Below are 16,978 nucleotides of genomic sequence, written 5' to 3' on the forward strand. Positions count from 1 at the left end.
GGTCGGGAATATAATTGACTAAAGTTGAACCACTTATGGATAAGAGTATCACAATATTCTTGTTTTTTTAGAAGTGCAACATAAATTCTATTTGAGAAATCGAGTGGTCGATTCCGCAGTCTTCGAAACATCTTTTTTTTAAATAATTTCATACGAAAATATTTTCTATTAACGAGAATCGGTTTACCGCGGCTGTTGGATGTGTTGGTTGTCCGGCGAAAAATTCTGCATTGAATTGAATATGTGTAAAAATCGCTTTCTCAATTTGGTGTTAGAGTGATGACGTGGCATAGTGTGTGGTGTTTTCAAGCAATGGAATGCAAACCGTTTCATGGATTCGGCAAATCCGATGGAGAATGAATATTCCCGAAGATTCAACTACTGAAAGTAATTTCAGTGGAAATATACACCGTATTCAAACGAATAAGGTGTAAAAATCGGTCAATTAGCTCATGGACAACGTCCAATACAAGGTGATACAAGTTTCAAGTGTAGTGGTATTTCAATCCTGTGTATTTTTTACCATCATTGTTTGATCGATAAATCGACTTGATAAACAAGTTCAACTCCTGGCATAACATAGTTTCTTCATTGGTCTTTGTTAAATTGGATAATTGTCAATTTAAATAATAAAAATGACTGGTCCGGCAATTACAATACAACCGAAATGTGTATATGGGCTTCGGTCAGATGTAAAAGGAAATATTCATTTCCTGGAAAATCAAGAAGTAATTTATCCGGTTGCTGGTGTCATTGCGATACATGACTTCAAGCTTCATAAACAAAAATTCCTTCGCTTGGCAGTGAATCATATTCCAAAGATCATTGTAGTTAGCCCAAATAGAAAATTATTGGCTATTTCGGAATGGAATAACGTGAAGAAAACGTAACAGTTTGCAATATTTTTGAATATAAATTATTAAAATTCTTTTTACGAATAATAATATTATATTTACGCGTGTCTTAAGGTGTATTATAAATGCATATGATATAAACTCATTGAAAAAGAAAAAGAGTATAAAAATTCCGAATGAGGTCCCAATCCAAGATGTCTCATTTATGAGATTCACCGAAGATTCCAGAGGATTGGCAATCTTAAGTAAAGAACCAGATGCCTTTTTGATTATCTTTTATTTTGATAAATCGGAAACGGTTATCATTGGTCGAGTTTCGAATGGCAATCAACCGATGTTGGCGGCAGATGTAATAGCATGTAATATAAGTGACGCTGGACTAGTAGCAGTTGCAGGTTAACTGAACAATTATTAATTTATTGAGAGGTACAAGTCATTTCATTAACCAATGTTTACAGGAAAGTTTATGTTTAAATTAATGACACGACAGGATAAAAGTTTCGGTGTAATTGGAACGATGTCCGGAGAGCATAAAATTATCACATCATTAGTTTGGCTGACAGCAGAAACACTCGTAGCAGGAACTTCAACCGATCAATTGTTTGAGAAATATATTGGAATTACGTTAAGACCTTCGATAAATTGAAGTATTGTATGGGTTATTATTATTATTGTTATAGGTTATTCATTGAAGGTGGCGATGCAAAGCAAAATTTCATCGCTAGCACTGTACATTTGCTTGACTTGGAAAAGGCCAAAGAGAGGTATGATTTGTGACTTTTGAATACAATTATTTTCATAAAGACTGTCATTTTATCTGATTTTGCAGCGATGGTGACCAATCCCATTTAAAATTGAACCCAGTCTCAAGTGGTACAAACGAAACCGATGTAAACTGTCTTACTAATTTCGAAAGGGGATTCTGTTACGCACAGTTCAATCGACTGTTTGTGTTCGAAAAGGAGAAATCGTATGCTCGATACACAAGACGCTCAATTATCAAAATACCTATTGATTTGTATTCAGTGGATTCATACAAAATCACCAATGTATCAGTAAATGCTCAAATGGATTCAGTTATTGTCACTACATTTCATAGTCAAATTTATATTTCGAAATTGTTCGATCCCGAGAATATTACATTGCAAAATCTGGATTTTGTTATGCTAGGAGAACCATTACATATAGCAAGCATAATTTCTATGTCGATATGCTCTTGGAAGCCAATTATCATGACCGCTTGTAAGTATACTGTTACTATTTTCTCTTGTTTGTTCTTTTGTCTATTCTTTTTCTTTTCTCTAATTATTAGCCAAAGATTTTACTGTTCGAATTTGGAACTATGAAGTGAATAAAGTGGAATTAGTAAAAAAATATCAGTACGATATCACTGCTTTGGCGTTGCATCCGAGTGGACTATTCGTTGCCATTGGATTCTCTGATAGATTGCATTTAATGGAAATTCTTCTGAGCACAATGAAAACAGTTAAAGCATTTGATTTTCCCAATTGTGATGAAGTCGTTTTTTCACATCAGGGACATCTGCTAGCTTGTGCCTACGGCAGCCTTATAACCATTACATCGGTGTTTTCATTTACCATTTTAGGATGTTTACAAGTGAATCTGACCACGCATTTGACCTATGTAACCGAATCAATCAATAGATTCAATTTGATTTGGTTTTTGTTTTAGGGTCACAATGGAAAGGTATTGAGCATGTCCTGGTCGATTGATGATAAATTTTTGGTGTCATCTGGGTAAATAATTATACTAAAAATAGAGTTTTTTTATGTTTTGTATACAAATCGAATATTTTCCATATTTTGAATATTCTTCAGGTCTGAAGGAGCCATCTATCAATGGTGTGTCACTACTAGAACACGTGTCAATGAATCGGTTGAAAAGGGAACGGCATTTCGTTCGTTAGCACTTACTCAAGACACATCAATTTATGTGTGTACTAACACTGGTTTATTTCGCGAAATCCACAACTCGGATATAATACGAGAAATTGACCCAAGCGCAGGTATTCCATTAACACAAATTGCTTTAGCAAGATCAGACATGATGTTGTTCGTTGGCACAGGTGAGGAGTTTCAATTTAAAGATGTATTACCATACCTTTTAATTTTCAATAAATTTATTTCGATAGTCAATTTAATTTCTCTTATTGTAGAAACAGGGAATCTATACAATATACAAGTTCCATTTTTAGAAGCTGGCGGCGGAACATGTACAAGATACAGGTTGAATTTCTTATTTCCGTTTCTCTCTTTCTCACACAAATTTGGTGTTTTTGATATAGATTCTCGACACGTTTTATGATATAGATTCTTTAGCAATGCAATTTCATGCATGAAAATTACTTTCGATGATCGACTATTGGTGGTTGGTTCCGAGGATGGTACTCTAATCATTTGGGTTATTCTAAATACAGAAGGTTTGTCCATTGTCCCAGAAATATCACACGATATTTATTTCAACACTGTGTTGTTCACAAAAGAGTGCAGAACAAAAACCTATTTTCAGGCAAAACAGCTCCCGTTGACATTGATCATGGCAAATGTTCGGATATTATTGTGCCACGATATGATCTGATAGAGAAAATCGAACAAATAGAAACGTTAGAAGCACGTTTAAATCAACAACTCTCAGAGCATTCATTCGAATTAGAACATGCAAAGAAGATGCAATCTCTTGAGCTGCAGAAAACATCTGAAAAATATGAGAAAACCATAAAAAAGTTAAAAGAAGAACGCCAATCGCTAGAATTAAAATACCTCGAAGAGCGAAATATTATTCAATCGGCCATTGAAGAAAGAGATTCGGAACATTCTACAGCTATTATCCAATTGGAGGCTAAGCTTAACGAGAAAATTTTAACTGAATTGGACAAATCAACTGAATTAAAGGTGAAAATAGACAATTTAAAAGATGATTATGAACAGAAACTGCAAAAAGCTGCCAATTGTCTCGAAGAGACCATCGAAACATTCGGAATTAGTCTTAAAGAAGAAATGAGCAAACGACAAGATCAAATACAAACGCTTGTTGATGAAATTCAAACGAAAAAGGAAGAATTTTTCCACTATTGTACCCAATTGAACTTGGATAACGATCGAGTGGTGGCTAAAATAAAGTTGAACTATGAGACTATGCTGAAAGAGTCCAATGATGATTTGTTAAAGTGGAGAACTGAGGCCAGCATTTTAACCAAAAAGAATGACAGTACTTCTACAGTTTGCGATCAATTGCGCAGTGATATTTCCCTTTTACTTGATGAATTTGGCAAAAATAAAAAATACATTTGCCAATTAGAACAAAATATGTCCGAATTACAAATAGAAATTGACATTCGGAATAAAATAGTTTGTGAAAAGGAAGTTCGTTTGATAGAATCACTGGAAAAAAATGCTACAATGGAAAAGATGAAAAAATTTCTTAATGAAAGGGCCATTCAATTGGAAGCTCAAATTAAACCACTTGATGAGGATATTAAACGAAGCATTCGTAAATTCAGTGAAATTGAGAATTTAAAGAAAAATCTTTTATGGAAAATTGATGATTTGAATATCAGAATTCAATTACTGCGGAATCGATCGAAAGCAATTGCAAATGATTTAAACACCGAAAAGATCAAGAACCTTCATGTTCAAACCATAATCAAACGAATCCTTGCGGATATTTGCTATATGATGGAACACATACAAGATTTACCTAAATTGAAGGAAATTGCGATGAAATTGTTCAAGCGGTATACATTCATTGATTTATTGATAATATGTTTTTATTGTTAACTTGGTTTGAAAATTGGAACAATTTTTTTTTTTGCTCCCACAGACATGTATCATCAAAACAAATGATCGCAATTTCGAATAAACTTGAGATTAAGGATGAAGTTGCCATCATGGAAAATGAACTTGCGACCACTAAATTTATGCCTAAGAAAGTAGTAAAACAAGCGAAAATTGAAGAAAAGGATGAAGTGACTGGACACTCTGATCGAATGAAGCTAATTAAAGAAAATTTGTTTTTGCTATCCGAAATAGATAAATTGAAGCAAACGAACGGTTCCCTAACTCAAAGAATATATTATCTAGAATCGATCAAAAGAGCACAAGTGAAAAAGTTTTAAATTTTGAAAAGAAAAGAAAATTTGTTTGATTGCTTTTTGGCAATTAATTGTTCAGTTTCAATTCAGTCAACATATGTAGTTTTTTTTTATTTTAATTTTATTTTTGAATTGCAATTGCTCGACAGTTGCTTCATACATCATTGGTCATACATATTAAGAATTTGGAAAGCGGCAAAGCCATGATCATTACCCTCTTCACAACTATTGGTGATCAATTGAATATCCATACCTTGAAGAAAAATATCAAACAAGGCATCAAAGAGTGGAATTACTCGTGTGAAGAACTCTTTAGGTTTGTCCTTAAATTTTAAAACCACGCTCTGCCCAATCGTGTCTTGGTCCAATCTAATGTACTCTATAAAACCCGAACACGCAGAATTATCAAAATGATTTGGTCGTAGCGATTTTTCCATCATCGATCCATTCACTGAGAGAGCTGATAATGAAAAGTAATTCAAATGATATAAAAGCAAATGAATACTTTTTTTTAATTTATCTCACTTACTCATATATTTCTCTTCATTCGCTTCAGATAAAGCGGTTTTTCCCATTGAGAACACCATTAATATCGTTAGCCAAAACATATTACGTACAGTTATCCTGTGTAGAAAAGTACAAAAGAAAAGCAACATTTAATTTGGATTTTCTAAGAATCCCTCTTGAATGTATTTTCCCGACAATCATGCAACATTGCATGCACTGAATAATTGATATGTGTGTCGCATATGCAGTGCGATCTATTTATGATGCAGGCAAGCTATTGTTGGTTTATATTATACACGAGAAAAGAACCAAAAGAGTTATTGTAAAATAATTTTTTCCTAAAATCTGTTAGACAATGGACATTTGAATTTTTCCTTTTAATAATTTTTTCGCCATTTTTACAGTTTTTTTTCTCGTAAAAGTGAACTGTGAGAAGTTTCCATTTGCCGTGTACCGATATATGACGCTGCTGTGTACCATTTCTGGCGTAATTACTGGACAATAGTTTCACATACCACTTTGTGAGATAATAAAGATACAAATTCAAAATTCAAATGCAAATTCAAATAGAAAATGGGTTTGGCGATATATAGTTAATTTTACTTCGTAAGATCTCAGTAAATTTCACAAAACAAATCTATTCGTGCACTACAAAAAAAAACTAAACTCAAATTTACTTCCACCTACTATAACCTCTAATGAGTTGTCATTTATTTGCCGGTCAGGTTTGACCGCTCAGCAATTGGCATTTGCCAATAGCTTTTGGTTAAGTTTTTTCTTTGTGTGAGACGTAAAAAAATGCATGTTTTTTTCTCGGTATATATTTTTGAAAAGGAAAGTATGTTTTCTGTTGATTCTGTTTGCGTTAAAAGAAATTATGTTGGCATGCCATATGGCGTCGCGGTTTTTCACGGTCTCAGTTTCATCAGTTGCGCACAAATCGGGCAGTTATAAAATCAAATTTTATATAGAACCTTTTTCAATTATTTTACGCGCTTTTCGGGAAACTGATAAGAGATAAATGTCTTTGGCAACATTATTTTATCCATTATTAGTTGCAATGCAACATACCTCTCTTTATTGATACAAAGTTGAACAAACTCGCGTTCTTTTACGTCTCACCAATAAAGATAAATGAATGTGTAACTTCTCTATAACTGAAAAAAATTTTGTTTCCAGTTTCCCGTAATATATGAATATATTAGTGACTACATTCAGCTAACATAATATCTGCCCCTATCCGTTATCTTCTAATAAATTGCTCACAATATTTTGTGACTATCTTACCACAAAAAATTCATTGAATCTTTGAATTCTTGACGAATATTCCAATATTACACGAAATTTCCCACGAAAATATCTCACAAATTTAAAAGTTCAACGAATTTTTTGATCAAAATAACTGCAGCTTATTGAGAGATAATACGTAGGAACAGATATTATGGTACCTGAATTTATTATTAGTATATTCCTGGTCTTTAATTTTATTCATGTTTTTATATATTCTACTTACGTCGAAATACTGTTTATTATCACCATTTCTTATTGACTCAGGATTCGAAATAAAAACCCGATGTTACTCTATTCCTTAAATATAGCTTTGAATACAGAAATTATTAATGTATTTTTGCACAAAATCAACCATGAAAAATTATCATTGATTTGAAATGCTGAAATGAGTTTTTAAAAAATGAAAGATTTTTCCATTAAAAATGAGGCAATCTAAAATCGATTACTCAATGAACACTGACCATCTGTACATATACAAAAATTCAATTGTGTTGTTGATAATAAAAATGGTAATACAGAAATGTTCGAATCAGAGTTTACTTTGAACTTAATTCATCAGCACTAACTAAGTTTATGCGAAGAATTTATCAGATAAATCTCACGCGTTGCTGTATAAACTCATCGCATGTTTGAACAAGCAATGCCAGTGCGTATTCACACAAATAGCATTTCATTTATGTAGGATTTTCTAGTATAAATACTATATTGGGATACTCGTGTGGAAAATTTTTGACTGTCTAAGTCAGTCGATTACGCGAGAAACCGCAAAAAACGCGAAAAAACGCGTTTTTTTCCTTATCGTTTTTTCACGGAACTGATAAGAGTTAACGAAATAATGAATCGGAACAATTGTAGTACTCAACCAGAAATACAACTTTGCCTTAGACGCCATCTCGTTATCTCTTATCAGTTCCGTGAAAAATGATAAGGAAAAAAACGCGTTTTTTCGCGATTTTCTGCGGTTTCTCGCGTATTCCATGAAACTGATAAAAGATAATGACTTGGTAACTTCGGCAAAGTTATAGAGCAGCTTGAGTACTACAACTTCACCACAGACATTAAGTCGTTATCTCTTATCAGTTACGCGAAAAAACGCGAAAAATTCGAGTTTTTGATAATCATTTTTCGCGAAACTGATAAGAGATAACGATTTCATGTCTATGGTGAACTTGTAGTACTCAAGCTGCTCTACATTTCTGTCGAAGAGGCAAGTCTCTTACTTCTTATCATCTTCACTAAAACGATGTGGGAAAATTTTGCGATTTTCGCGTTTTTTCGCGTTTTTCGCGGAACTGATAAGAGATAAGCAATATTTGTTACACCAAAATTATAGCAAACTTTGAGTATTACAACTTTGCTGCAGACACTAATTTGTTATCTCTTATCACAGTCCAGATTTCATATGAAGTATCTTGGGGGCCCTGGAGTCCCCCAAGAACAGTAATATGTTGCAAATATGAAGAACAGTCATAGTGTTAAAAGTTTTAGAAGTCGTCCTTTAAAATTTATTTGTAATGAAAATTCAACCTTCATTACAGACGACGTTCGATCATGAAGCACAGAATCACTGCTGAGCTCATAAGTCATTGCTGTATTTATGTACGTGAGTTAGAAAAGCAAATCGTTGCAACGATTTCGGTTGACGTTTGAGCGGCAAATCGTTTCAATGATATTGAGTGCAAGGTGCGGAAATAGAATGAAATTTCAAAAATACCGAATATTTTAGTTACAAAATGAACTTCAAATTACATCGATTTGCTATAGAGCTCGTGGCGTCACCGTCGGTTTTATTACACAAAATATCGCGTTTTTGCCGCAACTTGATTGAGTGTATTGTGCATTTCCATAGAATGCTTGTGGCAATGGTCGTTGAGCATTGGATTTGTATTCCGTTGGATGTGTGATCATTTCCAAAATGATTTTTTTTTCATTTTTATTAATTGTAAATATCAATTAGAAACAAATATTCAAGTTTATTCAGCAACGCGTGCGATTTATCTGATAAATTCATCGCATAAACTTAGTTAGTGCTGATGAATTCAGATTCAGTTCAAATTAAACTCTGGCTCTAACTGAAGCGCAACATGAAATTTGTTTCTTAAAAACATTACATGAATCATCGCTTCACTAGAAGCTTAACATGAAAAATGTGAATATGTTTATTTGTGTCTTTTGCAGAAATGATAAGAGATAAAAAGTTAGTGTGTTCAGCAATGTATTTGGATATGAATAATTCTATAAGTTTGTTGGAATAAACGAAAATTGTTCTGGAAACTTCGAAAAATGTCCAAAAAAACGTCATAAAATTTTCGAAATTCGACATAAATTTTGATTGGAGGAACAATAAATAAAATCTTCACCAGGACCGTGTGATGAGATATTAGTATCACCAACAACAACAAATAGCGATATGGAGAACTAACATGGAAAACACTCAATTTTGACGTTTGTCAAAAAGCACGATTCTTTCCTTTGGCCTTGTCGAGGTTCTTTCAATTTGTCGAACAGAACAAGAGACGCGCATTGTTGATAAGAAGAAATACAAATTACCATTTCAAATACGAACACCACGCCTTTCTTTTGACGTGGTAAACATCCGAACGCCATTCTGACGTCTTGAATATATTATTGCAGGAATTACATACGGTTTCCAATTGACACAAACGTTCATGTGGAGTTACGTGTGACACACGTAGGTATGTGTGTGAGTATGTTTCGAGCGTACGAACTTCATTTGGACGTTGACACCACTCTATTTGAAAGGTACAGTGTACCTACACAGAATGTGTGTGATTTGTTGTTGTAAAGAATAAAACAGGGCGAAGTAAACGTCAAACGTGATCACAGAGTGTACCTGTTGCGCAGCTACGTGAAAATCCGTTCTTATTTATTCATCTAAATAAATTGTTAAATTGTGAAATTATATTAGCATTTAAGAGAATAGGGAAAGAGAGCGACTAGAGCTAGATTGCATTTAAAGAAAACACATCAAATGTATTGAGAGCAACTATAAAAGACCTAAGTTAAGCTAAAGTAAAATAGTAACACAATATATTTGTGAAGCATGAGCGCTAATGAAGTTTATAACCATGGTGTTGTTAATACTAAATATAGTACTCCAAAGTACAGTGAAGATTTGTTTCGAAATTTATTTATTTAATCATAATTATGATTGTGCTTCCAATCAGGCAATGGAGGAGAAATTTGATGAATCAGAGTATCAGAGTAGCTTTGGGCCTCCAATATGCTTTATAAAACGATAAAATCCTCAAACATTGAAAATATGTCGCATTTACATAATAATAAAAATAAATCAATGTGTAAAACGTACGATTTAGGCGTTCAAATGTGGCCCGTCTAAAGGTGGTTGTATGCTTTAGAGGGTTAAGCAAAATTAGAGCTCTGAACAACATTATCTATCCAACAGTACTCGTTCATCGACAAAACTATGACCTAAAGCAAAAGCGTTATCCAACCTCAAGGGGCGAATTACTACTGAAAAATTGAATTCAGTACTTTTCAGTGGTTTTCAGTACTTTCAGTGCCCAATGTATTAGTATATGAAAGTACTGAAAATGGCATTATCTTTCGAGGAGAAAAATGAATGGATGGCAGATCTGTCAAAACAAATTTCAACTGTCAAAAATCCCGATCTATTTTGATACTGAAAAACACTGAAAAGTACTGAAAATATTTTTCAGTCTTTTCAGTAGTGATTTGCCCCTTGTCCAACCTGCTGCAAAGTCCCCTATTTGTAATATTTCACGTATTTCAACTTCGAGTGATATATTTCGAATATCGATTGCCAAAAATTATATGGGAAAATATCACAAAATGTCCTAAATATCGCTGAAATATTCCAAATATATATGAAACATGACGGGATATTGAGTTTTTTTTTTTGAAATGTTCCCGTATTTGACACGTCCCGAACCCTTCGCCCAAATTTGTGGCGCTGAAGAGCGTCCACTCTATTGATCATAACCGTGCGGATCTGGTTTCTTCAGTAAAACAATTTTTTCTATTTTTAATGAATCAATATATTTTCAGTTATAATTTTTTTCTATCAACGAGATCCTCTATCCAGCAAGTTGTATGATGCAAATCCAAGATCACCAGTACGACATGAGTTGGTGATTAAGTGTATCTTTGCCTTTCTTATGAATGCTTCAATAAGTGGTCTAATTAGTGTAGATGCCCTCGTGTAGTTTTCGCTTATTTCTGTGTTGAGTTGTATATGTATTTTGTTCTTTTTATTACGTCCCTCACCCTCAAATGTAAAGCGAATGGCCTTTATTATCCCAGCACATGGCGCTTCATAGCCCCCTGGATGCAATGGAATTATGGGCAGCGATTCTTCTGCAAAATCATAATCAAGGAACAATATAAACAACGATTTATTCACCTATTTTGTTTTTAGACGAATCAAATCAAACTATGCAACACTGACATGATATATCTTTTCGATGAGCAATATCCCCGTAGTATTAACAAGTAGCTGTCAAAAGACAGCGCGAATGCGCAACGCATTTTGACGGCAATATTCGACACTACTAAATGTCTGCCAATGTGATTATGAGGTAAGTGCGTCTACGGCCACGCTCTTTTCACAACGAGCGTGCATCTACACCCTTGCTCAAAGTTTGGACCACCATGTCCAAAACGTATATTTTTACATAAATATCGCGCCATAATTTTCTGCTTACGTTGCCACATTATCCGATACTGAATAACCGTTGTGCGTCGCAAGACACTTGCTGATACATTGCTGTTCACTCAATGCCGCTCGCGTTCGCTTCGTTATATGTGTAAAGCGCAACGGCTATTCAGTATCGGATAATGTATACTCACACATACAACTGTATTGCAAATCAATGTTATTTGGAGTTCATTTTGTAATTACGAATACGTGGTATTTTTGAATTTTCGTGTTATTCCCGCACCCTGCTGAAAATATGCGTTTTGGACACATTGGTTCGAAAGAACTTTATTTTGCAAATGATGTTAGTGTACTGCTACAGCGTCGGTACGCAATGTAATTCGAAGAGCCAATATAACACGCATAAAAATCGTCGTTAATATACGAATTCAAATAGAATGCCTTATTGTGAGTAGACTCGGGCTACAGCATACAGATAACCGCATTTTATTTTTATTCGATGAGTGTGCTCTCCGAAAAGATATATCGTGAAACTTTATCGATGCTGCATGGTTTGAATCAAATGAAAACTCTTCTAAATACACATAGCCGCTAGATGTCATGTTCTACTGCTACACTATCGGTGTTTTGACGTTTCACCACTAAATTCGTTCATTTGTTTAGCGAATTCCAAATAATACATACTCGAGATCTCATTTTGTATATACGGCTATATCTGGAGATATTAGTGTTTCCTATTTTTAGGCGATAGCTGTGGATATTTTACAAAGGTGGTGACATTTACCAACGATGTAGTAGTAAAACAAACCATCAGGCTACTGTCCTTAGCAAAAATCCACATCATTTTTGGTGTCAACTCTTGATACCCATACAAATCTACACTGCATTCACACGGTTACTTGAAATTAAAAATGATGTCAAACGACTTTACACTCAAGTATACTATAGTCACATGGTTCTACGTTCAAAACCGTGTGAGAACAGTGTCAGATATGCGTTAACGCAACGTGGATCCAGTGTGGATTTTTGCTTGGGTGTGTGTAGTTTATTAGCTTTATATTAGTTCTCTATGGGCACCGATTTGAGGCAAAAAAACGTAACCTGGAGACTGATTGCAAGGTGCCATACTTCTAATGTTCCAACAAACACTATCCTCTATAGCAAAAAGTCTTCAGGTAGCATCTTAATTTTCTTTTTTGAACATTTCTTTTTTTGGTTAATAAAGGCGAGTTAATCCTCTTAATATATCCTTTTCCTTTGGATATGTATGTCCAAAGTGATTACCAAATCAAAAATAAATTCTTAAATTAACGATGTAGTGCTGCGAACATGTGGTTATTTTAATTTATAATTCTACAAATTATATATTTAACTAGCCTCATTTTTAATAATAAAATGTATTTAATCCCTTCAATTTAGAAACCAAAATACTTACGTTCGAATTGACCCTGTTTCTTGAATGTTGCTATTTTAAAACTGTAGTCTTCTCTGTAACAGTTTCCAGAATGTATGGTAACGAAAAGACTATTATAGTATGCCAGAACGAGCGGTACGCGAAGGTAGTAGACGCCGGTCCAGATGTTATGTGCAAGGCCAGGAAACCATATGACTGTGAGTGCGCCATTAGCATTAACTCCTGTACCCAGTTTCATTTGTGATATGACTCCACTGCATCCATCGCGATTTTCATATTCTTAACACAGTAGAAACAAACGGATATTAGTAATATTAAAGGGTAAAAAAATTCCACTTGTTTGAAAAATATAGTAAAATTTAATTCTCAAATTGAGGCTGTCGTACGCAATAGATACGAGATCCCCTTTTTGGAATGTCCAGAATTTATTTATATTGGTTCAAATAATGTTATGGCTCTAGCCGTAATACGGCAATAATATCTTACATAAACTGATCTGATTTGATGCCAAATTGTGACTGAAATAAATGAATTGCTAAAGTACAGAATAACTGTAGCACTAACAATCTGTGCCATTTTTCATAAGGCGTCTCCACTCGTATTAAGTTTGTATTATAATTTTTAAGGTGCGTTTAACGCCCTTCAATGTAAAAACGATGCAAGTGGAGGATGATACACGGAATTTATCTGTATTTTTGTTTGAATTGTTTTGCCAATAAGATGTTTTTTCTCGATAACACCTAACAACATGTGACAATAACAGAAATAGACGATTTTGAGTGGCCAGCTTTAATGACAGGGAACTCTTTTAATTCTTAGAAACTACCAAAGAGAGCGCCATCAGCTGTACATATAGATAGCGCCGTCTTTGCATACATTGAAATATTACTGAAATATATTTTAAAAAATATCTCCACTCATTTGTGTCCATCTCCAAGTGAGTGAGCTGCATGCGGATGAGGTGGAAATAAGAGGCGTGCAAATCGTTTCGCAGAATTTCTTTAGTATTTGAATATGAGGTGCTTTTGCACCATGCTATTTGAATGCGGTTTTGAATTTCTATTGAATTTAAAGTTAACATACCAGTTTCCGAATACTCAGCAGACACAAGTGAAACGTAAATTAACAATATTACAAATTGAAACATGTTTATGGCTTTCTTTGGTCGTTAATTCAAAATATTATACTGATTAGTATATGTGAATTAACTTACCTACAGAAATGTCAAAAGAAACTATTAGATATTAAATATTTTTGATTTCTAATAGTATAAGTTTTGCAGTTGAACATTTGTATTTATCAAAAAAAAGGGAAAATGCGAATTGAATTCACTTTTTTTGTTACTTACATCAAAATATTCGTAGATCTGTTATAAAGAAGAGCCGAAATTAAATTGTGAATTTTAGTTAAAAGTTGCAGATATGAATGGCTAGAACTGCATACAAGACTCCCATTTATACAATTCACATTTGTTGAATTCATTAGCTACGCTTCAAATCAAATTTCTGATATTTTCAATTAATAATATTCTGAAATAAATTTAGTTTTGTATTTCAAAATTACAGAATTTATTTGATTGTGAAGATTGGAAATCGGTTTTAATTGCAATATACACTACTAGTAATCATATTATAGATTGAGTGATTGCGTCGTAAACTAAATGTTCCAACATCAGTTGACCAGGAAAATACGCTTCAATTTCGCAAGGTGTTTGAATCGTTTAATAAATTGCTAGGTTATTTAAACATCGATTGTTATATCAAAATATTACTTACTAACTTTTATATATATAGAACACTATCTGAACAGAATTTTCAAAGATCACGATGACCATGAAGTATGCAATAAATCGAAAATTGTATTTTGAAGTACGTACCAAATCACTGTTTTTTTAAAGGAATTTCACGTGAAATCTAAGGCATGGTATATTTGGAATTGGAGCGAAAAATGGAAGTTATTTTAACATCAGATGCCAGAGATAATACTATATGAGGGGCTCAGAGGAAAAATGTTACGTAGAAAAGTTCCGCGGAAAAATATTCGGGAGCTAAATGGTATCATTTAGCTTTAGCAGACCTAAATGGTATCATTTAGCTCTGCTAAATGGTATCATTTAGCTTTAGCAGAGCTAAATGGTATCATATTTAGGTGATACCATTTAGGTGAGCTAAATGATATCATTTAGCGGAGCTAAATGATACCATTTAGCTCTGCTAAAGCTAAATGATACCATTTAGGTGTGCTAAATGATATCATTTAGCTCTGCTAAAGCTAAATGATACCATTTAGGTGTGCTAAATGATATCATTTAGCTCCGCAATATTTTTCCGCGGAACTTTTCTACGTAACATTTTTCCTCTGAGCCCCTCATATAGTATTATAGTATTATAAGCTTATAAGCTTAGCAGTTCAACTATTGATGATATTGTAGTTGTGGGTTTATTTCAATGATAATTCAAAATATAGTCAAATTTTGGATTAAACTAACAGGTCATATAATTTCTCATTTCATGTTGGAATATGTGATCGATATGATGAATATAAAATAATAATTTATAATTTTCTACGCAATAATGCAAGCTTTTAAAACATGACCAAAACTATGTTAATATAAATCATAAAAAAATGTTGCTATAAGCACTCTTCAAGTTGTTAAATAAAATTTGTTATCTAATGCATAACAACAGCCGACATCCGAGCGGCAGTCATAATTTTTGCATGATTCGTCGGCGATTCGGACATAACATTGACTTTGAGCCAAGTCTTGTTTTCACTGGACTGTCGAATAGCGTCTAAAACGGCTTGTACATAAAGACCATGCTCAAAGGTTGCCGCTGATTGTACGGGCTCTTTCACCCAGCTACTTTGTTCTTGAATGAAGGATTCACGTAGCGCACCGATCATTTTGCACATTCCATTTATGTACGGATAAGGCATCACATTATTCACACTGGTAGCCGTTTGCACATTATCCTTGTCCACGAAAAGTGTTTCTTCTTTGCCCGTGCTATTCCGTTGACCAAATAAATCAGTATTTCGCACAATCAGATGTCCATCCCTTCCGCATACTAAAACTTCTTGCAAAAATGTTGTGCTTGAAATATTTGTGAGTATGGAAACTGTAACAATCACCTCGCCACCATCCAATTCCATTTGAAAATTGCAAAAATCTGGTGCAGTCACTTGACGTATGCCACACACATTTTTTGTCATTTTATTGTATGTTTTTACGACGCCATGTACTTTAGTCGCCCGTCGGCCGATCAGAAAAGATACCAAATCGATTATATGACTGCCAATCAAATTGAGCACACCTCCACCCATGGTTGCGTCACAAAGCCAGTCATATTTGTCGCTCAATAACGATCTAATCTGTACTCGAACATCTGCAATATACATTTGATACAAAAATCAATCATTCGCTTTTCGATGTGTGAAAATAAAATTCAACGTACCAATGAGTGAAACATATTTGATTGGCCCCAAATATTCTTCATGCAAACGACGTTTCATATCAACAAATGCCGGTAAAAATCTCAACGAATAATTAACTAATGATATTAGTGATGGATAATACTGTGAGCCTCGAACCTTGATGTAATTGACAAGAAAAAAAAAGTGAATTTAAATCGCCTTTTTATCTTCTTTTTTGATAGTTACAAATGTCTAACTGCAAATCTTCTTACCATTTTCAATGCATCTACTTGACCCAGACCCATTCGCTCGCATACAACATGCTTTCCAATGCCTAACGCTTTCACCGATATTTGTGAATGCAAATGCGGTGGACAAAAAATGAACACCAGATCAACATCCTTTTTCAGCAATACATCGTCTATTTTATTCGTATAAAAGATAATATTGAGCTCTTTTGCTGCTTCTTCCGCTTCACAAATTGTTCTACCCCAGATGGCCTCAATCTTAAAACCTTTGTCACGTAAAATGGGAACTAGAACACGAACCTCAGCAGCTGTCCCGAATACACCAATACCAGGCAACATTGTCAGTCTATTTCGCAATGCGTATGTTTTAAATATTTCACACAATGTTACTGATTTATCTTAATAGTATTATTTGTTCGTTCGTTTCAAATCATTTTCTTGGTCAAAGGCGAAGACAAAACAATATGTTTACCAAAATGT

At 33.9% G+C, this 16,978-nt stretch overlaps 4 protein-coding genes across 5 annotated transcripts; 1 reads left to right on the forward strand and 3 right to left on the reverse strand.

The window, feature by feature from the left end:
- Window positions 1-898: 898 nt before the first annotated feature.
- LOC129575767 (cilia- and flagella-associated protein 57) lies at window positions 899-4,989 on the forward strand. The gene is made up of 11 exons (XM_055459769.1): window positions 899-1,249; window positions 1,313-1,454; window positions 1,502-1,618; window positions 1,684-2,096; window positions 2,167-2,471; window positions 2,547-2,611; window positions 2,693-2,940; window positions 3,031-3,100; window positions 3,185-3,294; window positions 3,384-4,608; window positions 4,695-4,989. The coding sequence occupies exons 1-11, from the start codon at window positions 1,060-1,062 to the stop codon at window positions 4,987-4,989; spliced, it is 3,180 nt and encodes a 1,059-aa protein (XP_055315744.1). The 5' UTR covers window positions 899-1,059.
- Window positions 4,990-5,009: 20 nt separating this feature from the next.
- Window positions 5,010-7,115, reverse strand: LOC129575736 (uncharacterized). Its single transcript, XM_055459713.1, has 3 exons — window positions 6,986-7,115; window positions 5,495-5,589; window positions 5,010-5,425 (listed from the first exon to the last, which is right to left on the reverse strand). The coding sequence occupies exons 1-3, from the start codon at window positions 7,009-7,011 to the stop codon at window positions 5,127-5,129; spliced, it is 420 nt and encodes a 139-aa protein (XP_055315688.1). The 5' UTR covers window positions 7,012-7,115; the 3' UTR covers window positions 5,010-5,126.
- A 3,648-nt stretch (window positions 7,116-10,763) lies between these two features.
- On the reverse strand, window positions 10,764-15,005 carry LOC129575735 (uncharacterized). Of its 2 annotated transcripts, none has more exons than XM_055459712.1 (4): window positions 14,185-15,005; window positions 13,920-14,070; window positions 12,858-13,115; window positions 10,764-11,121 (listed from the first exon to the last, which is right to left on the reverse strand). In XM_055459712.1, the coding sequence occupies exons 2-4, from the start codon at window positions 13,981-13,983 to the stop codon at window positions 10,829-10,831; spliced, it is 615 nt and encodes a 204-aa protein (XP_055315687.1). In that variant the 5' UTR covers window positions 13,984-14,070; window positions 14,185-15,005; the 3' UTR covers window positions 10,764-10,828. The 2 variants fall into 2 exon arrangements, with proteins under 2 accessions (XP_055315687.1, XP_055315686.1); XM_055459711.1 differs by having other exon boundaries at window positions 10,765-11,121; window positions 13,920-14,049.
- A 251-nt stretch (window positions 15,006-15,256) lies between these two features.
- On the reverse strand, window positions 15,257-16,964 carry LOC129575728 (glucose-fructose oxidoreductase domain-containing protein 2). Its single transcript, XM_055459700.1, has 3 exons — window positions 16,523-16,964; window positions 16,292-16,427; window positions 15,257-16,222 (listed from the first exon to the last, which is right to left on the reverse strand). Exons 1-3 carry the CDS (start codon window positions 16,835-16,837, stop codon window positions 15,507-15,509), a joined length of 1,167 nt encoding a protein of 388 aa, XP_055315675.1. The 5' UTR covers window positions 16,838-16,964; the 3' UTR covers window positions 15,257-15,506.
- Window positions 16,965-16,978: the final 14 nt, after the last annotated feature.

Source organism: Sitodiplosis mosellana, unplaced genomic scaffold (assembly GCF_009176505.1).
Source record: "Sitodiplosis mosellana isolate CC-2019 unplaced genomic scaffold, AAFC_SMos_1.0 Smas_scaffold_6167, whole genome shotgun sequence".
Taxonomy (NCBI): Eukaryota; Metazoa; Arthropoda; class Insecta; order Diptera; family Cecidomyiidae; genus Sitodiplosis; species Sitodiplosis mosellana.